Genomic DNA, 26,338 nt, shown 5'->3' with positions numbered 1-26,338 from the left:
ACACGTCTCTCCGAGATATACGGGTCTCTCCAAGATATACACGTCTCACCTAGATATACGGGTTCCTCTGAGATATACGGGACTCTCTGAGATATACGGGACTCTCTGAGATAAACGGGACTCACTGAGATATACACGTCTCTCCGAGATATACGGGACTCTCTGAGATATACAGGACTCACTGAGATATACGGGTCTCTCTGAGATATACGGGTCTCTCTAAGATATACGGGTTTCTCTGTGATATACGGGTCTCTCTGTGATATACCGGTCTCTCTGCGACATAAGGGACTCTCTGTGATATACGCATCTCTGTGAGATATATGGGTCTCTCTGAGATATACGGGACTCTCTGAGATATACGGGACTCTCTGAGATATACGGGACTCTCTGTGATATACACGTCTCTCTGAGATATACGGGTCTCTCTGAGATATACGGGACTCTCTGAGATATACGGGACTCTCTGTGATATATGGGGCTCCCTGAGATATACGGGGTTCAGTGTGATATACGGGACTCTCTGAGATATACGGGACTCTCTGAGATATACGGGTCTCTCTGAGATATATGGGGTTCAGTGTGATATACGGGTCTCTCTGAGATATATGGGTCTCTCTGAGATATACGGGTTTCTCTGAGATATACGGGTCTCTCTGTGATATACGAGTCTCTCTGTGATATACGGGACACTCTGTGATATACGGGTCTCTCTGAGATATACATGTCTCTCTGAGATATATGGGACTCACTGAGATATACGGGACTCACTGAGATATACACGTCTCTCCGAGATATACGGGACTCTCTGAGATATAGGGGACTGTCTGAGATATACCGGTTTCTCTGAGATATACGGGTCTCTCTGAGATATATGGGTTTCTCTGTGATATACGGGTCTCTCTGTGATATACGGGTCTCTCTGCGACATAAGGGACTCTCTGTGATATACGCGTTTCTGTGAGATATATGGGTCTCTCTGAGATATGCGGGAATCTCTGTGATATATGGGACTCTCTGTGATATATGGGGCTCTCTATGATATACACGTCTCTCTGAGATATACGGGACTATCTGTGATATATGGGTCTCTCTGAGATATACGGGTCTCTCTGTGATATACGGGACTCTCTGTGATATACGGGACTCTCTGTGATATAAGCGTCTCTCTGAGATATATGGGTCTCTCTGAGACATACGGGACTCTCTGTGATATACGGGACTCTCTGTGATATACGGGACTCTCTGTGATATACACGTCTCTCTCAGATATACGGGTCTCTCTGAGATATACGGGACTCTCTGTGATATACGGGGCTCTCTGAGATATACGGGACTCTCTGTGATATACGGGGCTCTCTGAGATATACGGGACTCTCTGAGATATACGGGACTCTCTGTGATATATGGGGCTCTCTGAGATATACAGGGTTCAGTGTGATATACGGGATTCTCTGAGAGATACGGGACTCTCTGTGATATACGGGACCCTCTGAGATATATGGGTCTCTCTGAGATATATGGTTCTCTCTGAGATATATAGGACTCTCTGAGATATACACGTCTCTCTGAGATATACGGGACTCTCTGAGATATACACGTATCTCCGAGATATACGGGACTCTGAGATATATGGGTATCTCTGAGATATATGGGTCTCTCTGAGATATACACGTCTTTCTGAGATATACGGGTCTCTCTGAGATATACTGGTCTCTCTGAGTTATATGGGTCACTCTGAGATATACACGTCTCACTGAGATATACACGTCTCTCTGAGATATACACGTCTCTCCGAGATATACGGGTCTCTCCAAGATATACACGTCTCACCTAGATATACGGGTTCCTCTGAGATATACGGGACTCTCTGAGATATACGGGACTCTCTGAGATATACGGGACTCACTGAGATATACACGTCTCTCCGAGATATACGGGACTCTCTGAGATATCCAGGACTCACTGAGATATACGGGTCTCTCTGAGATATACGGGTCTCTCTAAGATATACGGGTTTCTCTGTGATATACGGGTCTCTCTGTGATATACCGGTCTCTCTGCGACATAAGGGACTCTCTGTGATATACGCGTCTCTGTGAGATATATGGGTCTCTCTGAGATATACGGGACTCTCTGAGATATACGGGACTCTCTGTGATATACACGTCTCTCTGAGATATACGGGTCTCTCTGAGATATACGGGACTCTGAGATATACGGGACTCTCTGTGATATATGGGGCTCCCTGAGATATACGGGGTTCAGTGTGATATACGGGACTCTCTGAGATATACGGGACTCTCTGAGATATATGGTTCTCTCTGAGATATACGGGTTTCTCTGTGATATACGGGTGTCTCTGTGATATACGGGTCTCTCTGTGATATACGAGACACTGTGATATACGGGTTTCTCTGAGATAAACGGGTCTCTCTGAGATATACACGTCTCTCTGAGATATACGGGTGTCTCTGAGATATACGGGAATCTCTGTGATATATGGGACTCTCTGTGATATATATGGGGCTCTCTGAGATATACGGGACTCTTGGAGATATACGGGTCTCTCTGAGATATATGGGTCTCTCTAAGATATACGGGTCTCTCTGAGATATATGGGTCTCTCTGTGATATATGGGTCTCTCTGAGATATATGGGTCTCTCTGTGATATACGGGTCTCTCTGAGATATATGGGTCTCTCTGAGATATACAGGTTTCTCTGAGATATACGGGTCTCTCTGTGATATACGGGTCTCTCTGTAATATACGGGTCTCTGAGATACATGAGTGTCTCTGAGATAATCGGGACTCTCTGAGATATACTGCACTCTCTGTGATATATGGGTCTCCCTGAGATGTACACGTTTCTCTGAGATATACGGGTTTCTCTGAGAATACGGGACCCTCTGTGATATATGGGACCCTCTGTGATATACGGGACTCTCTGTGATATACGGGTCCCTCTGAGATATATGAGTGTCTCTGAGATATACAGGACTCTCTGAGATATACAGGACTCTCTGAGATATACTGGACTCTCTGTGATATACGGGTCTCTCTGAGATATACACTTCTCTCTGAGATATACGGGTCTCTCTGAGATATAAGGGTCTCTCTGAGATATATGGGTCTCTCTGAGATATACGGGTCTCTCTGAGATATATGGGACTTTCTGAGATATGCACGTCTCTCTGAGATATATACGTCCCTCTGAGATATACACGTCTCTCCGAGATATACGGGTCTCTTCGAGATATACACGTCTCTCCGAGATATACGGGTCTCTCCGAGATATACGGGACTCTCTGAGATATAGGGGACTCTCTGAGATATACGGGTTTCTCTGAGATATACAGGACTCTCTGATATATAGGGGACTCTCTGAGATATACGGGACTCACTGAGATGTACACGTCTCTCCGAGATATACGGGACTCTCTGAGATATAGGGTACTCTCTGAGATATACCGGATTCTCTGAGATATACGGGTCTCTCTGAGATATACGGGTCTCTCTGAGATAAACGGGTCTCTCTGAGATATACACGCCTCTCTGAGATATACGGGTCTCTCTGAGATATACGGGTCTCTCTGAGATACACGGGAATCTCTGTGATATATGGGATTCTCTGTGATATATGGGGCTCTCTGAGATATACGGGACTCTCGGAGATATACGGGTCTCTCTGAGATATATGGGTCTCTCTGAGATATACGGGTCTCTCTGTGATATACGGGACTCTCTGTGATATATGGGTCTCTCTGAGATAGACGGGTCTCGATGAGATATACGGGACTCTCTGTGATATATGGGACTCTCTGAGATATACGGGGCTCTCTGAGATATACGGGGTTCAGTGTGATATACGGGACTCTCTGAGATATACGGGACTCTCTGAAATATACGGGACTCTCTGTGATATATGGGTCTCTCTGAGATATACGGGACTCTCTGAGATATACGGGGCTCTCTGTGATATACGGGACTCTCTGTGATATACGGAACCTCTGAGATATATGGGGTTCAGTGTGATATACGGGTCTCTCTGAGATATATGGGTCTCTCTGAGATATACGGGACTCTCTGAGATATACGGGGCTCTTTGTGATATACGCGTTTCTCTGTGATATACGGGACCCTCTGAGATATATGGGGTTCAGTGTGATATACGGGTCTCTCTGAGATATATTGGTCTCTCTGAGGTATACGGGTTTCTCTGAGAGATACGCGTCTCTCTGTGATATACGAGTCTCTCTGTGATATACGGAACACTCTGTGATATACGGGTCTCTCTGAGATATACATGTCTCTCTGAGATATATGGGTCTCTCTGAGATATACGGGACTCTCTGAGATATACGGGACTCTCTGAGATATACACGTCTCTCTGAGATATACGGGACTCCCTGAGATATAGGGGACTCTCTGAGATATACGGGACTCTCTGAGATATACGGGACTCACTGAGATATACACGTCTCTCCGAGGTATACGGGACTCTCTGAGATATAGGGGACTCTCTGTGCTATATGGGTCTCTCTGTGCTATATGGGTCTCTCTGTGATATACAGGACTCTCTGTGATATAAGCGTCTCTCTGAGATATATGGGTCTCTCTGAGATATACGGGACTCTCTGTGATATACGGGGCTCTCTGAGATATACGGGTCTCTCTGAGATATACGGGACTCTCTGAGATATACGGGGCTCTCTGAGATATACGGGACTCTCTGAGATATACAGGAGTCTCTGAGATGTACTGGACTCTCTGAGATATACACGTCTCTCTGAGATATACGGGTCTCTCTGGGATATACGGGTCTCTCTGAGATATTCGGGTCTCTCTGAGATATATGGGTCTCTCTGAGATATACGTGTCTCTCTGAGATATATGGGTCTCTCTGAGATACATGGGTCTCTCTGTGATATATGGGTCTCTCTGAGATATACAGGTCTCTCTGAGATATATGGGTCTATCTGAGATGTACACGTCTCTCTGAGATATACGGGACTCTCTGTGATATACAGGACTCTCTGTGATATACGGGACTCTCTGTGATATACGGGACTCTCTGTGATATACGGGTCTCTCTGTGATATACGGGACTCATTGTGATATATGGGTCTCTCTAAGATATACGGGTCTCTCTGAGATATATGGGTCTCTCTGAGATATACGGGACTCTCCGTGATATACGGGGGTCTCTGAGATATACGGGGTTCACTGTGATACACGGGATTCTCTGAGATATACGGGACTCTCTGAGATATACAGGACTCTCTGAGATATATGGGTCTCTCTGAGATATACACGTCTCCCTGAGATATACGGGTCTCTCTGAGATATACGGGACTCTCTGAGATATACGGGACTCTCTGAGATATACAGGACTCTCTGAGATATATGGGTCTCTCTGAGATATATGGGTCTCTCTGAATTATACACGTCTCCCTGAGATATACGGGTCTCTCTGAGATATACGGGACTCTCTGAGATATACGGGACTCTCTGAGATATACGGGACTCTCTGTGATGTATGGGGCTCTCTGAAATATACGGGGTTCACTGTGATATACGGGACTCTCTGAGATGTACGGGTCTCTCTGAGATATATGGGTCTCTCTGTGATATACGGGTCTCTCTGAGATATACACGTCTCTCTGAGATATATGGGTCTCTCTGTGATATACGGGTCTCTCTGAGATATACACGTCTCTCTGTGATATACGGGACTCTCTGAGATATACGGGACTCTCTGTGATATACGGGGCTCTCTGTGATATACGGGACTCTCTGTGATATACGGGTCTCTCTGTGATATACGGGACTCTTTGTGATATATGGGTCTCTCTAAGATATACGGGTCTCTCTAAGATATACGGGTCTCTCTGAGATATATGGGTCTCTCTGAGATATACGGGACTCTCTGTGATATATGGGGCTGTCTGAGATATATGGGGTTCACTGTGATATACGGGATTCTCTGAGATATACGGGACTCTCTGAGATGTACGGGACTCTCTGAGATATATGGGTCTCTCTGAGATATATGCGTCTCTCTGAGATATACGGGACTCTCTGAGATATACGGGACTCTCTGTGATGTATGGGGCTCTCTGAGATATACGGGGTTCACTGTGATATACGGGTCTCTCTGAGATATATGGGTCTCTCTGAGATATACGGTACTCTCTGTGATATATGGGGCTCTCCGAGATATACGGGGTTCACTGTGATATATGGGATTCTCTGAGATATACGGGACTCTCTGAGATATACAGGACTCTCTGAGATATACTTGGTCTCTCTGAGATATACACGTCTCTCTGTGATATACGGGACTCTCTGTGATATATGGGGTCTCTGAGATATACGGGGTTCACTGTGATAAACGGGACTATCTGAGATATACGGGTCTGTGTGAGATATATGGGTCTGTGATATACGCGTCTCTCTGAGATATGCACGTCTCTCTGTGATATACGGGACTCTCTGAGATATATGGGTCTCTCTGAGATAAACGGGTCTCTCTGCAATATACGGGTCTCTCTGAGATATACGGGACTCTCTGAGATATACGGGACTCTCTGAGATATACGGGACTCTCTGTGATATACGGGACTCTCTGAGATATACGGGACTCTCTGTGATATATGGGGCTCTCCGAGATATACGGGGTTCACTGTGATATATGGGATTCTCTGAGATATACGGGACTCTCTGAGATATACACGACTCTCTGAGATATATGGGTCTCTCTGAGATATATGGGTCTCTCTGAGATATACGGGTCTCTCTGAGATATATGGGTCTCTCTGAGATATACACGTCTCTCTGAGATATACGGGTCTCTCTGAGATATACGGGTCTCTCTGAGATATACGGGACTCTCTGAGATATACGGGACTCTCTGTGATATATGGGGCTCTCTGAGATATACGGGGTTCACTGTGATATACGGGACTCTCTGAGATATACACGTCTCTCTGAGATATATGGGTCTCTCTGTGATATACTTGGTCTCTCTGAGATATACACGTCTCTCTGTGATATACGGGACTCTCTGAGATATACGGGACTCTCTGTGATATATGGGGCTCTATGAGATATACGGGGTTCACTGTGATATACGGGACTATCTGAGATATACGGGTCTCTGTGAGATATATGGGTCTGTGATATACGCGTCTCTCTGAGATATACACGTTTCTCTGTGATATACGGGACTCTCTGAGATATATGGTTCTCTCTGAGATAAACGGGTCTCTCTGCAATATACGGGTCTCTCTGAGATATACGGGACTCTCTGAGATATACGGGACTCTCTGAGATATACGGGACTCTCTGAGATATACGGGACTCTCTGTGATATACGGGACTCTCTGAGATATACGGGACTCTCTGAGATATACGGGTCTTTCTGAGATATATGGGTCTCTCTGAGATAAACGGGTCTCTCTGAGATATACGGGTCTCTCTGAGATATACGGGTCTCTCTGTGATATATGGGGCTCTCTGAGATATACAGGGCTCTCTGTGATATACGGGGCTCTCTATGTTATATATGACCCTGTGATATAAATGAACCTGTGATATATATGACTCTGATATATGATTCACTGTGATATATGGGACGCTCTGTAATATATGATTGTGATATATGATTCCCTGTGATATATGACCCTGTGATATATGGGATTCTCTGTGATATATGCCCTGTGATTGACCCTGAAGTTCTTGATTGGTAAGGGGATCAAAGGTTACGGGGAGAAGGCGGGAGAATGGGGTTGAGGAACTTATCAGCCAGGATTGAATGGCGGAGCAGAATCGATGGGCCGAATGGCCAAATTTCTGCTCCTATGTCTTATGGTCTTATGATATTTGATTCCCTGTGATATATGGGACTCTGTGATATATGATTCCCTGCGATATATGGCATTCTCTGTGATATCTTACCCTGTGATATATGGGACCCCGTGATATATGGGATTCTGTGATATATGACCCTGTGATATATGATTCCCTGTGATATATGGGATGCTCGGTGATATATGGGACTCTCGGTGATATATGATCCCCTGTGATATATGACCGTGTGATATATGGAACGCTCTGAGATATACGGGACTCTCTGTGATGTATGGGGCTCTCTGAGATATACGGGGTTCACTGTGATATACGGGTCTCTCTGAGATATATGGGTCTCTCTGAGATATACGGGACTCTCTGTGATATATGGGGCTCTCCGAGATATACGGGGTTCACTGTGATATATGGGATTCTCTGAGATATACGGGACTCTCTGAGATATACAGGACTCTCTGAGATATACTTGGTCTCTCTGAGATATACACGTCTCTCTGTGATATACGGGACTCTCTGAGATATACGGGACTCTCTGTGATATATGGGGTCTCTGAGATATACGGGGTTCACTGTGATAAACGGGACTATCTGAGATATACGGGTCTGTGTGAGATATATGGGTCTGTGATATACGCGTCTCTCTGAGATATGCACGTCTCTCTGTGATATACGGGACTCTCTGAGATATATGGGTCTCTCTGAGATAAACGGGTCTCTCTGCAATATACGGGTCTCTCTGAGATATACGGGACTCTCTGAGATATACGGGACTCTCTGAGATATACGGGACTCTCTGTGATATACGGGACTCTCTGAGATATACGGGACTCTCTGTGATATATGGGGCTCTCCGAGATATACGGGGTTCACTGTGATATATGGGATTCTCTGAGATATACGGGACTCTCTGAGATATACACGACTCTCTGAGATATATGGGTCTCTCTGAGATATATGGTTCTCTCTGAGATAAACGGGTCTCTCTGCAATATACGGGTCTCTCTGAGATATACGGGACTCTCTGAGATATACGGGACTCTCTGAGATATACGGGACTCTCTGTGATATACGGGACTCTCTGAGATATACGGGACTCTCTGAGATATACGGGTCTTTCTGAGATATATGGGTCTCTCTGAGATAAACGGGTCTCTCTGAGATATACGGGTCTCTCTGAGATATACGGGTCTCTCTGAGATATATGGGGCTCTCTGAGATATACAGGGCTCTCTGTGATATACGGGGCTCTCTATGTTATATATGACCCTGTGATATAAATGAACCTGTGATATATATGACTCTGATATATGATTCACTGTGATATATGGGACGCTCTGTAATATATGATTGTGATATATGATTCCCTGTGATATATGACCCTGTGATATATGGGATTCTCTGTGATATATGCCCTGTGATTGACCCTGAAGTTCTTGATTGGTAAGGGGATCAAAGGTTACGGGGAGAAGGCGGGAGAATGGGGTTGAGGAACTTATCAGCCAGGATTGAATGGCGGAGCAGAATCGATGGGCCGAATGGCCAAATTTCTGCTCCTATGTCTTATGGTCTTATGATATTTGATTCCCTGTGATATATGGGACTCTGTGATATATGATTCCCTGCGATATATGGCATTCTCTGTGATATCTTACCCTGTGATATATGGGACCCCGTGATATATGGGATTCTGTGATATATGACCCTGTGATATATGATTCCCTGTGATATATGGGATGCTCGGTGATATATGGGACTCTCGGTGATATATGATCCCCTGTGATATATGACCGTGTGATATATGGAACGCTCTGTGATATATGGGACTCTCTGTGATATATGACCCTGTGATATATGGAACGCTCTGTGATATATGGGACTCTCTGTGATATATGACCCTGTGATATATGGGTTGCTCTGTGATATATGGAACACTCTGTGATATATGGGACACTCTGTGATTTATGACCCTGTAATATATGGGATGCTCTGATATATGGGACACTCTGTGATATATGATTCCCTGTGATATATGACTTTGTGAAGTATGATTTTCTGTGATATATGACTCTGATGTATGATTCTCTGTGATGCATGATTCTGTGATATACGACTCTGCGTGATATATGATTCCCTGTGATATATGGGATGCTCTGTGATATACGGGACACTCTGTGATACATGATTCCCTATGGTATATGACTGTGTGATATGATTCCCTGTAATATATGATGCTGTGATATATGATTCTCTAATATATGATGCTGTGATATTATGACAGTGATATATGATTCCCTGCAATATGACTCTGTGATGTATAATTCTCTGTAATATGACCCTGTGATGTATGATTCTCCATGATATATGACTCTGTGTGATTTATGATTCCCTGTAATATATGACTCTGTGATATATGACCCTGTGATATGATTCTGTGATATATGACCCTGTGATTTATGATTCTGTGATATATGACCCTGTGATGTATGACTCTCTGTGATATATGACCGTGATATGATTCCCTGTAATATATGACCTTGTGATATATGAATACCTGTGATATATGATCCCCTGTAATATATGACCCTATGATACATGATTCCGTGATATATGACTGTGATACATGACCTTGTGATACATGACCCTGTGATATATGATTTCCTGTGATATATTCCCTATGATATATGACTGTGATACATGACCCTGTGATATATGACTGCGATACATGACCCTGTGATATATGACTGCGATACATGACCCTGTGATATATCCCCTGTGATATACGATTCCCTGTGATATATGACTGCGGTAAATAACCCAGTGATATATGACTGTGATACATGATTACCTGTGATATATAACTGTGATATATGACCCTGTGATATATGACTGTGGTAAATAACTGTGATATATAATTCCCTGTTATATATTCCCTGTGATATATGATTCCCTGTGATATATGACTGTGATATATGATTCTCTGTGATATATGATTCCCGGTGATATATGATTCTCTGTGATATATGACTCACTGTGTTATATGACCCTGTGATATATGACTGTGATACATGATTACCTGTGATATATAACTGTGATATATGACCCTGTGATATATGACTGTGGTAAATGACTGTGGTATATAATTCCCTGTTATATATTCCCTGTGATATATGACTGTGATATATGATTCCCTGTGATATATGATTCTCCGTGATATATGATTCTCCATGATATATGATTCTCTGTGATATATGATTCTCTGTGATATATGACTCACTGTGATATATGACCCTGTGATATATGACTCTGTGATGTATGATTCCCTGTGATATATGATTCCCCGTGATATATGACTGTGATGTATGCTTCCCTGTGTTATATGAAACTCCAAGAAGTATGATAATGGGAAACAAAGCAGCAGGTTAGCATGTGGGGGGTGGATTCATGGAAAATTATGAAAAAACTGAAAAGAAAGGAGAGCCCAGGAGATGCTATTAAAGTCTCCAGAACACAAAATAGGACAGAGTGTTTGGAAAGGGCTAGGAATCTAACTTCAAGCACATCAGATAAAGGGACGACAATGAGAAGGGGGACAGGAAATACAGGATAAAGGTGTATCTGAATACACGCAGTATATGAAATAAGGTAAATGAGCTTGTGGCGCAGATTGAAATTGGCAGGTATGATGTGGTGGGCATCACGGAGACATGGCTGCAAGGGGATCAGGACTGGGAGCTAAATATCCAAGGATATACATCCTGTCGAAAAGATAGGCAGGTTGGCAGAGGGGGTGGAGTTGCTTTGTTAGTAATAAATGAAATTAAATCGATAGCAAGAAATGACGTAGGGTCAGATGATGTAGAATCTGTGTGGGTAGAGTTGAGGAACCGCAAAGGTAAAAAAAAACCATAATGGGAGTTATGTACAGGCCTCCGAACAGTAGTCAGGATGTGGGGCACAAGATACACCAGGAGATGGAAAAGGCGTGTAAGAAAGGCAAGGTTACCGTGATCATGGGGGATTTCAATTTGCAGGTAGACTGGGAAAATCAGGTGGGTAGTGGATCCCAAGAAAAGGAATTTGTGGAATGTCTACGAGATGGCTTTTTGGAGCAGTTTGTGGTGGAACCCACTAGGGAACAGGCAATTCTAGATTTAGTGATGTGTAATGAGGCAGATTTGATAAGGGAGCTTAAGGTGAAGGAACCCTTAGGAGGAAGTGACCATAATATGATAGAATTTACCCTGCAATTTGAGAGGAAAAAGCTGGAATTAGATGTAACGGTATTACAGTTGAATAAAGGCAACTACAGAGGCATGAGGGAGGAGCTGGCCAGAATTGACTGGGAGATGAGCCTAGCAGGAAAGACAGTGGAACAGCAATGGCAGGAGTTTCTGGGAGTAATTTGGAAGACACAGCAAAAATTCATCCCTAGGAAGAAGAAGCATACTAAAGGGAGGACGAGGCAACCATGGCTGACAAGAGAAGTCAGGGACAGCATAAAAGCTAAAGAGAAAGCATACAATGCAGCAAAGAGCAGTGGGAGACCAGGGGATTGGGAAGCCTACAAAGACCAACAGAGGACAACTAAACAAGAAATGAGGGAGATTAAACATGAGGGTAAACTAGCCAGTAATATAAAAGAAGATTGCAAGAGTTTTTTTTAGATATATAAAGGGTAAGAGAGAGGAAAAAGTGGACATTGGGCCGCTGGAAAATGACGCTGGAGAAGTAGTAGTGGGGAACAAAGAAAAGGTGGAGGAACTGAATAGGTACTTTGCGTCAGTCTTCACAGTGGAAGACACGAGTGACATCCCCAAAGTTCAAGAGAGTCGGAGGGCAGAGGTGAGTATGGTGGCCATTACCAAGGAGAAGGTGCTAGGAAAACTGAAAGGTCTGAAGGTGGATAAATCACCTGGATCAGATGGATTACACCCCAGAGTTCTGAAGGAGATAGCTGAAGAGATAGTGGAGGTGTTAGTGATCTTTCAGGAATCACTGGAATCAGGGAGGGTCCCAGAGGACTGGAAAATCGCTAATGTAACCCCCTGTTTAAGAAGGGAGTGAGGCAAAAGACGGGAAATTACAGGCCGATTAGCCTGACCTTGGTCGTTGGTAAGATTTTAAAGTCCATTATTAAGGATGAGATTTCAGAATACTTGGAAGTGCATGGTAAAATAGGGCAAAGTCAGCATGGTTTCATCAAGGGGAGGTCATGCCTGACAAATCTGTTAGAATTCTTTGAGGAGGTAACCAGTGGTTAGACAAAGGAGAGCCAATGGATGTTATCTACTTGGATTTCCAGAAGGCCTTTGACAAGGTGCCACACAGGAAGCTGCTCAGTAAGATAAGAGCCCATGGTGTTAGAGGCAAGGTACTAGCAAGGATAGAAGATTGGCTGTCTGGCAGGAGGCAGAGAGTGGGGATAAGGGGGTCCTTCTCAGGATGGCGGCCGGTGACTAGTGGAGTTCCGCAGGGGTCAGTGTTGGGACCACAACTTTTCACTTTATATATTAATGATCTAGATGAAGGAACTGAGGGCATCCTGGCTAAGTTTGCAGATGATACAAAGATAGGTGGAGGGACAGGTAGTATTGAGGAGGCGGGGAGGCTGCAGAAGGATTTGGACAGATTAGGAGAATGGGCAAAGAAGTGGCAGATGGAATACAACGTGGGGAAGTGTGAGGTCATGCACTTTGGTAGGAAGAATAGAGGCATAGACTATTTTCTAAATGGGGAGATAATTCAGAAATCTGGAGTGCAAAGGGACTTGGGAGTCCTAGTCCAGGATTCTCTTAAGGTTAACTTGCAGGTTGAGTCGGTAGTTAGGAAGGCAAATGCAATGTTGGCATCTATTTTGAGAGGACTAGAATATAAAAGCAGGGGTGTGCTGCTGAGGCTTTATAAGGCTCTGGTCAGACCACATTTAGAATATTGTGAGCAATTTTGGGCCCCGTATCTCAGGAAGGATGTTCTGGCCCTGGAGATGGTCCAGAGGAGGCTCACGAGAATGATCCCAGGAATAAAGGGCTTAACATATGAGGAATGTTTGAGGACTCTGGGTCTATACTCGATGGAGTTTAGAAGGATGAGGGGGGATCTGATTGAAACTTACAGAATACTGAAAGGCCTGGATAGAGTGGACCTGGGGAAGATGTTTCCATTAGTAGGAGAGACTAGGACCTGAGGGCACAGCCTCAGAGTAAAGGGAAGACTTTTAGAACAGAGATGAGGAGAAACTTCTTTAGCCAGAGAATGGTGAATCTATGGAATTCATTGCCACAGACGGCTGTGGAGGCCAGGTCATTGAGTGTATTTAAGACCGAGATAGATAGATTTTTGATTGGTAAGGGGATCAAAGGTTACGGGGAGAAGGCGGGAGAATGGGATACATGTGATATATTCCTGTGATATGATTCCCTGTGTATGACTGTGATATATGATTCCCTGTGATATATGATTCGCTGTGATGTATGATTCGCTGTGATAAATGACTTTGATGTATGATTCCCTGTTATATATAATTCCCTGTGATATATGCCTGTGATATATGATTCCCTGTGATATATGTATGTGATATATGATTCCCTGTGATATATGATTCCTTGTGATATATGATTCCATGTGATATATGATTCACTGTGATATATGATTCCCTGTGATATATGACTGTGATATATGACTCACTGTGACATATGATTCACTGATATATGATTCACTGTGATATATCATTCCCTGTGATATACGATTCACTGTGATAAATGAATGTGATATATGATTCCCTGTGATATATGATTCCATGTGATATGACTGTGATATATGACTCACTGTGATATATGATTCACTGTGATATATGACTGATATACGATTCACTGTGATATATGACTCACTGTGTTGTATGATTCTTGTGATATATGATTCCCTGTGATATACAATTCCCTGTGATATACAATTCCCTGTGATATATGACTCACTGTGATATATGATTCACTGTGATATACCATTCCCTGTGATATATGACTCGCTGTGAAATATGACTCACTGTGATATATGACTCACTGTGATATATGATTCCCTGTGATATACAATTCCCTGTGATATACAATTCCCTGTGATATACAATTCCCTGTGATATTTGACTCACTGTGATATATGATTTCCTGTGATATATGACTCATTGTGATATATGACTCACTGTGATATATGATTCCCTGTGATATATAATTCACTGTGATATACGATTCCCTGTGATATACGACTCACTGTGATATACGACTCACTGTGATATACGATTCCCTGTGATATATGACTCAGTGATATATGATTCCCTGTGATATAGGATTCCATGTGATATAGGATTCCATGTGATACAGGATTCCCTGTGATATACGACTCAGTGTGATATACGATTCCCTGTGATATACGACTCACTGTGATATATGACTCACTGTGATATATGATTCACTGTGATATATGATTCCCTGTGATATATGACTCATTGTGATATATGACTCACTGTGATATGTGATTCCCTGTGATATATGACTCAGTGATATACGATTCCCTGTGATATATGATTCCCTGTGATATACAATTCCGTGATATACGATTCCCTGTGATATACGACTCACTGTGATATACGACTCACGGTGATATATGACTCACTGTGATATACGATTCACTGTGATATACGATTCACTGTGATATATGACTCACTGTGATATATGACTCACTGTGATATATGACTCACTGTGATATACAGATCCCTGTGATATACGACTCACTGTGATATACAACTCCCTGTGATATACAACTCACTGTGATATACGATTCACTGTGATATATGACTCACTGTGATATATGACTCACTGTGATATACGATTCCCTGTGATATATGACTCACTGTGACATATGATTCCCTGTGATATACGATTCGCTGTGATATATGATTCCCTGTGATATATGACTCACTGATATACGATTCCCTGTGATATATGATTCCCTGTGATATACGATTCCCTGTGATATACGACTAAATGTGATATATGATTCCCTGTGATATACGATTCCATGTGATATATGACTCACTGTGATATATGAGTCCCTGCGATATATGACTGTGATATATGATTCCCTGTGATATATATGATTCCCTGTGATATATGACTCCATGTGATATATGATTCCCTGTGATATATGACTCACTGTGATATACGATTCACTGTGATATATGATTCCCTGTGATATATGACTCACAGTGATATGATTCACTGTGATATATGACTCGCTGTGATATATGATTCCCTGTGATATATGACTCACTGTGATATATGATTCCATGATACATGACTCACTGTGATATATGACTCCCTATGACATATGACTCCCTGTAATGTATGACCCTGTGATAAATGACTCACTGTGATATATGATTCACTGTGATATATGATTCTCTGTGATACACGACTTTGTGATATATGATTCATTGTGATATATGATTCCCTGTGATATATGATTCCCTGTGATATACGACTCTGTGATATATGATTCCTTGTGATATACTATTCCTTGTGATATACTATTCCCTGTGATATACGATTCCCTGTGATATACAACTCACTGTGATATACAATTCCCTGTGATATATGATTCCGTGATATATGATTCCCTGTGATATATGATTCCCTGTGATATATGTTTCCCTGTGATATACAATTCCCTGTGATATACGATTCCCTGTGATATACAACCCTGTGATATGACTCTGTGATATATAATGCTGTGATATATGACCCTGTGATATATGATTCCCTGTGATATATGACCCTGTGATATATAACTCAGTGATATATGACCCTGTGATATATAACTCTGTGATATATAACTGTGATATATGACTCTGTGATATATGACCCTGTGATATATAACTCTGTGATATATAACTCTGTGATATATATCCCTGTGATATATAACTCTGTGATATATAACCCTGTGATATATGACTCTGTGATATATGACCATGTGATATATGTCCGTGTGATATATGACCCTGTGATATGTGACCCTGTGATATATAACTCTGTGATATATAAACCCGTGATATATGACTCTGTGATATATGACTCTGTGATATATGACTCTGTGATATATGACCCTGTGATATATGACCCTGTGATATATGACCCTGTGATATGACCATGTGATATATAACTCTGTGATATATAACGCTGTGATATATAACCCTGTGATATATGACCCTGTGATATATAACTCTGTGATATATGACCATGTGATATATAATTCTGTGATATATGACTCTGTGATATATGACCCTGTGATATATGACTCTGTGATATATGACTCTGTGATATATGACCCTGTGGTATATGATCCTGTGATATATAACTCTGTGATATATGACTCTGTGATATATAACTCTGTGATATATGACCCTGTGATATATAACTCTGTGATATAACTCTGATATATGATTCTGTGATATATGACCCTGTGATATATGACCCTGTGATATATGACCCTGTGATATATGACTCTGTGATATATAACTCTGTGATATATAACTCTGTGATATATGACTCTGTGATATATAACCCTGTGATATATAACTCTGTGATATATGACCCTGTGATATATGACCCTGTGATATATAACCCTGTGATATATAACCGTGATATATAACTCTGTGATATATAACACTGTGATATATAACCCTGTGATATATGACCCTGTGATATATAATTCTGTGATATATGACCCTGTGATATATAACTGTGATATATGACCCTGTGATATATAACTGTGATATATGACCCTGTGATATATAACTCTGTGATATATAATGCTGTGATATATGACTCTGTGATATATGACCCTGTGATATATAACTGTGATATATGACCCTGTGATATATAACTGTGATATATAACTCTGTGATATATAACTCTGTGATATATGACCCTGTGATATATAACCCTGTGATATATAACTCTGTGATATATAACTGTGATTTATAACCCTGTGATATATGACCCTGTGATACATAACTCTGTGATATATGACCCTGTGATATATAACTGTGATATATGACCCTGTGATATATAACTCTGTGATATATAATGCTGTGATATATGACTCTGTGATATATGACCATGTGATATATAACTCTGTGATATATATCCCTGCGATATATGACCCTGTGATATATAACTCTGTGATATATGACCCTGTGATATATAACTCTGTGATATATGACCCTGTGATATATGACCATGTGATATATGACCCTGTGATATATGACCCTGTGATATATGACCCTGTGATATATGACCCTGTGATATATGACTCTGTGATATATGACTCTGTGATATATGACTCTGTGATATATGACCCTGTGATATATGACTCTGTGATATATGGCTCTGTGATATATGACCCTGTGATATATGACTCTGTGATATATGACCCTGTGATATATAACTGTGATATATAACTCTGTGATATATAACCCTGTGATATATAACTCTGTGATATATAACCCTGTGACATATAACCCTGTGATATATAACCGTGATATATAACCGTGATATATAACCGTGATATATAACTCTGTGATATATGACCCTGTGATATATGACTCTGTGATATATGACTCTGTGATATATGACCCTGTGATATATGACTCTGTGATATATAACCCTGTGATATATGACTCTGTGATATATAACTTTGTGAAATATGACCATGTGATATATGACTCTGTGATATATGACCCTGTGATATATGACCCTGTGATATATGACTCTGTGATATATGACCCTGTGATATATGACTCTGTGATATATGACTCTGTGATATATGAGCCTGTGATATATAACCCTGTGATATATAACGCTGTGATATATAACCCTGTGATATATAACGCTGTGATATATAACCCTGTGATATATGACTCTGTGATATATGACTCTGTGATATATGACCCTGTCATATATGACCCTGTGATATATGACCCTGTGATATATGACCCTGTGATATATGACTCTGTGATATATAACCCTGTGATATATGACTCTGTGATATATGACCCTGTGATATATGACCCTGTGATATATAACTCTGTGATATATGACACTGTGATATATGACTCTGTGATATATAACTGTGATATATGACTGTGTGATATATGACTCTGTGATATATGACTCTGTGATATATGACCCTGTGATATATAGCCCTGTGATATATAACCCTGTGATATATGACCCTGTGATATATGACTCTGTGATATATATATATATATATAACTCTGTGATATATGACTCTGTGATATATGACTCTGTGATATATATAACTCTGTGATATATATAACTCTGTGATATATGACTCTGTGATATATATAACTGTGATATATAACTCTGTGATATATGACTCTGTGATATATAACTCTGTGATATATGACTCTGTGATATATATAACTCTGTGATATATGACTCTGTGATATATGACTCTGTGATATATATAACTCTGTGATATATATAACTCTGTGATATATGACTCTGTGATATATATAACTCTGTGATATATATAACTCTGTGATATATGACTCTGTGATATATATAACTCTGTGATATATATAACTCTGTGATATATGACTCTGTGATATATATAACTCTGTGATATATATAACTCTGTGATATATGACTCTGTGATATATATAACTCTGTGATATATAACTCTGTGATATATGACTCTGTGATATATGACTCTGTGATATATAACTCTGTGATATATAACTCTGTGATATATAACTCTGTGATATATAACTCTGTGATATATAACTCTGTGATATATAACTCTGTGAAATATAACTCTGTGATATATGACTCTGTGATATATGACTCTGTGATATATATAACTCTGTGATATATATAACTCTGTGATATATGACTCTGTGATATATATAACTCTGTGATATATAACTCTGTCATATACGACTCTGTGATATATGACTCTGTGATATACAACTCTGTGATATATAACTCTGTGATATATAACTCTGTGATATATAACTCTGTGATATATGACTCTGTGATATATATAACTCTGTGATATATGACTCTGTGATATATGACTCTGTGATATATATAACTCTGTGATATACGACTCTGTGATATATAACTCTGTGATATATGACTCTGTGATATATATAACTCTGTGATATATATAACTCTGTGATATATGACTCTGTGATATATATAACTCTGTGATATATGACTCTGTGATATATATAACTCTGTGATATATGACTCTGTGATATATATAACTCTGTGATATATGACTCTGTGATATATGACTCTGTGATATATGACTCTGTGATATATGACTCTGTGATATATAACTCTGTGATATATAACTCTGTGATATATGACTCTGTGATATATGACTCTGTGATATATAACTCTGTGATATATATAACTCTGTGATATATGACTCTGTGATATATATAACTCTGTGATATATAACTCTGTGATATATGACTCTGTGATATATGACTCTGTGATATATGACTCTGTGATATATATAACTCTGTGATATATGACTCTGTGATATATGACTCTGTGATATATGACTCTGTGATATATAACTCTGTGATATATGACTCTGTGATATATATGACTCTGTGATATATGACGATGTGATATATATGACCCTGTGATATATGACTCTGTGATATATGACTCTGTGATATATGACTGTGATATATATGACTCTGTGATATATGACTCTGTGATATATATGACTCTGTGATATATGACTCTGTGATATATGACTCTGTGATATATGACTCTGTGATATATGACTCTGTGATATATGACTCTGTGATATATGACTCTGTGATATATATGACTCTGTGATATATATGACTCTGTGATATATGACTCTGTGATATATGACTCTGTGATATATATGACTCTGTGATATATGACTCTGTGATATATGACTCTGTGATATATATGACTCTGTGATATATGACTCTGTGATATATGACTCTGTGATATATGACTCTGTGATATATATAACTCTGTGATATATATAACTCTGTGATATATGACTCTGTGATATATAACTCTGTGATATATAACTCTGTGATATATGACTCTGTGATATATATGACTCTGTGATATATAACTCTGTGATATATAACTCTGTGATATATGACTCTGTGATATATATGACTCTGTGATATATGACTCTGTGATATATAACTCTGTGATATATGACTCTGTGATATATAACTCTGTGTTATATAACTCTGTGATATATATAACTCTGTGATATATAACTCTGTGATATATGACTCTGTGATATATAACTCTGTGATATATAACTCTGTGATATATAACTCTGTGATATATAACTCTGTGATATATATGACTCTGTGATATATAACTCTGTGATATATAACTCTGTGATATATGACTCTGTGATATATAACTCTGTGATATATGACTCTGTGATATATAACTCTGTGATATATAACTCTGTGATATATAACTCTGTGATATATATAACTCTGTGATATATAACTCTGTGATATATAACTCTGTGATATATAACTCTGTGATATATAACTCTGTGATATATAACTCTGTGATATATAACTCTGTGATATATGACTCTGTGATATATGACTCTGTGATATATAACTCTGTGATATATAACTCTGTGATATATATAACTCTGTGATATATATAACTCTGTGATATATGACTCTGTGATATATAACTCTGTGATATATAACTCTGTGATATATAACTCTGTGATATATAACTCTGTGATATATGACTCTGTGATATATATGACTCTGTGATATATAACTCTGTGATATATGACTCTGTGATATATATGACTCTGTGATATATAACTCTGTGATATATAACTCTGTGATATATAACTCTGTGATATATATAACTCTGTGATATATAACTCTGTGATATATATGACTCTGTGATATATATGACTCTGTGATATATAACTCTGTGATATATGACTCTGTGATATATAACTCTGTGATATATAACTCTGTGATATATGACTCTGTGATATATATGACTCTGTGATATATATAACTCTGTGATATATGACTCTGTGATCTATGACTCTGTGATATATGACTCTGTGATATATGACTCTGTGATATATGACTCTGTGATATATATAACTCTGTGATATATGACTCTGTGATATATGACTCTGTGATATATATAACTCTGTGATATATAACTCTGTGATATATAACTCTGTGATATATGACTCTGTGATATATGACTCTGTGATATATAACTCTGTGATATATAACTCTGTGATATATGACTCTGTGATATATAACTCTGTGATATATAACTCTGTGATATATAACTCTGTGATATATAACTCTGTGATATATGACTCTGTGATATATGACTCTGTGATATATGACTCTGTGATCTATGACTCTGTGATATATATGACTCTGTGATATATAACTCTGTGATATATGACTCTGTGATATATAACTCTGTGATATATGACTCTGTGATATATAACTCTGTGATATATGACTCTGTGATATATGACTCTGTGATATATATAACTCTGTGATATATAACTCTGTGATCTATGACTCTGTGATCTATGACTCTGTGATCTATGACTCTGTGATATATGACTCTGTGATATATAACTCTGTGATATATAACTCTGTGAAATATAACTCTGTGATATATGACTCTGTGATATATGACTCTGTGATATATATAACTCTGTGATATATATAACTCTGTGATATATGACTCTGTGATATATATAACTCTGTGATATATAACTCTGTCATATATGACTCTGTGATATATGACTCTGTGATATAAAACTCTGTGATATATAACTCTGTGATATATAACTCTGTGATATATAACTCTGTGATATATGACTCTGTGATATATATAACTCTGTGATATATGACTCTGTGATATATGACTCTGTGATATATATAACTCTGTGATATACGACTCTGTGATATATAACTCTGTGATATATGACTCTGTGATATATAACTCTGTGATATATATAACTCTGTGATATATGACTCTGTGATATATATAACTCTGTGATATATGACTCTGTGATATATAACTCTGTGATATATGACTCTGTGATATATATAACTCTGTGATATATGACTCTGTGATATATGACTCTGTGATATATGACTCTGTGATATATGACTCTGTGATATATGACTCTGTGATATATGACTCTGTGATATATGACTCTGTGATATATAACTCTGTGATATATGACTCTGTGATATATAACTCTGTGATATATAACTCTGTGATATATGACTCTGTGATATATATAACTCTGTGATATATGACTCTGTGATATATGACTCTGTGATATATAACTCTGTGATATATAACTCTGTGATATATGACTCTGTGATATATGACTCTGTGATATATGACTCTGTGATATATAACTCTGTGATATATGACTCTGTGATATATAACTCTGTGATATATAACTCTGTGATATATGACTCTGTGATATATGACTCTGTGATATATGACTCTGTGATATATGAACTCTGTGATATATGAACTCTGTGATATATACTCTGTGATATATGACTCTGTGATATATATGACTCTGTGATATATGACTCTGTGATATATAACTCTGTGATATATGACTCTGTGATATATATAACTCTGTGATATATAACTCTGTGATATATAACTCTGTGATATATGACTCTGTGATATATGACTCTGTGATATATGACTCTGTGATATATATAACTATGTGATATATAACTCTGTGATATATGACTCTGTGATATATAACTCTGTGATATATGACTCTGTGATATATGACTCTGTGATATATATGACTCTGTGATATATAACTCTGTGATATATAACTCTGTGATATATAACTCTGTGATATATAACTCTGTGATATATGACTCTGTGATATATAACTCTGTGATATATGACTCTGTGATATATAACTCTGTGATATATGACTCTGTGATATATAACTCTGTGATATATGACTCTGTGATATATAACTCTGTGATATATGACTCTGTGATATATGACTCTGTGATATATGACTCTGTGATATATGACTCTGTGATATATGACTCTGTGATATATGACTCTGTGATATATATGACTCTGTGATATATAACTCTGTGATATATGACTCTGTGATATATGACTCTGTGATATATAACTCTGTGATATATAACTCTGTGATATATAACTCTGTGATATATGACTCTGTGATATATAACTCTGTGATATATAACTCTGTGATATATAACTCTGTGATATATAACTCTGTGATATATGACTCTGTGATATATGACTCTGTGATATATGACTCTGTGATATATAACTCTGTGATATATAACTCTGTGATATATAACTCTGTGATATATGACTCTGTGATATATGACTCTGTGATATATGACTCTGTGATATATGACTCTGTGATATATAACTCTGTGATATATAACTCTGTGATATATGACTCTGTGATATATAACTCTGTGATATATAACTCTGTGATATATACTCTGTGATATATAACTCTGTGATATATAACTCTGTGATATATGACTCTGTGATATATAACTCTGTGATATATAACTCTGTGATATATAACTCTGTGATATATAACTCTGTGATATATAACTCTGTGATATATGACTCTGTGATATATAACTCTGTGATATATGACTCTGTGATATATGACTCTGTGATATATGACTCTGTGATATATAACTCTGTGATATATATAACTCTGTGATATATATGACTCTGTGATATATGACTCTGTGATATATGACTCTGTGATATATGACTCTGTGATATATGACTCTGTGATATATAACTCTGTGATATATATGACTCTGTGATATATAACTCTGTGATATATAACTCTGTGATATATATGACTCTGTGATATATAACTCTGTGATATATATAACTCTGTGATATATGACTCTGTGATATATATGACTCTGTGATATATGACTCTGTGATATATGACTCTGTGATATATGACTCTGTGATATATGACTCTGTGATATATAACTCTGTGATATATGACTCTGTGATATATGACTCTGTGATATATAACTCTGTGATATATAACTCTGTGATATATGACTCTGTGATATATGACTCTGTGATATATATAACTCTGTGATATATAACTCTGTGATATATATAACTCTGTGATATATGACTCTGTGATATATAACTCTGTGATATATGACTCTGTGATATATGACTCTGTGATATATATAACTCTGTGATATATAACTCTGTGATATATGACTCTGTGATATATGACTCTGTGATATATGACTCTGTGATATATATAACTCTGTGATATATAACTCTGTGATATATAACTCTGTGATATATAACTCTGTGATATATAACTCTGTGATATATGACTCTGTGATATATGGCTCTGTGATATATGACTCTGTGATATATGACTCTGTGATATATAACTCTGTGATATATAACTCTGTGATATATGACTCTGTGATATATGGCTCTGTGATATATGACTCTGTGATATATATAACTCTGTGATATATGACTCTGTGATATATGACTCTGTGATATATGACTCTGTGATATATGACTCTGTGATATATGACTCTGTGATATATGACTCTGTGATATATGACTCTGTGATATATGACTCTGTGATATATGACTCTGTGATATATGACTCTGTGATATATGACTCTGTGATATATGACTCTGTGATATATGACTCTGTGATATATGACTCTGTGATATATGACTCTGTGATATATGACTCTGTGATATATGACTCTGTGATATATGACTCCGTGATATCCACATTACTGACAAAGCTGCTATTTCTCACCTTTCTGAACTCCCTGATATTTCTCCACCTCCGACTGAAGTTTCCGCTGAAGAACCTCCGCCATCTTGCGCCAGTCACGTGGTGATCCGTAAACCTCTGACCTTGAACGTGGCGACGTCAACGCGCCTGTCGCCGACCCACGTGACCCCGTTCCGCCCGGCCACTGAAACGCATGCAAATGTGACTTCAGTCGCCCCGGGCACGTGACGGGACCGCGGTGACGTCAGATGCCAGAGCAGATGAACGCTCCTGGTGACGTCAATTGCGGTTGCGTGCTGGTGCGTGCGGCGGGGCGACGTCACGGCTGCAGCACGTGACCTGGCTCTTGTCTGTCAGGGGATTAATTCAGCTAAAATGATTAATATTTCACATCAACATCAAATCATCAGAAACTTTAACAAGAAACCTCAGGGCCAACGTCATCAAACTGAATAAGATCCAATGGGAAGCTGAGGGATTGAGGATAATTAGTGTCAGAGCAGGTTC

At 38.8% G+C, this 26,338-nt stretch overlaps 1 protein-coding gene across 1 annotated transcript in view; it reads right to left on the bottom strand.

Annotated features, from left to right (window-relative positions):
* Positions 1–25,983, bottom strand: part of pfdn6 (prefoldin subunit 6) — a 222,692-nt gene extending 196,709 nt beyond the window's left edge. Inside the window, exon 1 of the mRNA XM_041213170.1 lies at positions 25,853–25,983. Coding sequence (XP_041069104.1) covers positions 25,853–25,916 — 64 coding nt within the window. The 5' untranslated portion in view covers positions 25,917–25,983. The remainder of the gene's footprint in view (positions 1–25,852) is intronic.
* Positions 25,984–26,338: the final 355 nt, after the last annotated feature.

Source organism: Carcharodon carcharias, chromosome 19, assembly GCF_017639515.1.
Source record: "Carcharodon carcharias isolate sCarCar2 chromosome 19, sCarCar2.pri, whole genome shotgun sequence".
Classification (NCBI taxonomy): domain Eukaryota; kingdom Metazoa; phylum Chordata; class Chondrichthyes; order Lamniformes; family Lamnidae; genus Carcharodon; species Carcharodon carcharias.
Note: the sequence above shows the minus strand (reverse complement) of the source record. Positions and strands in the feature narration are given on the sequence as shown.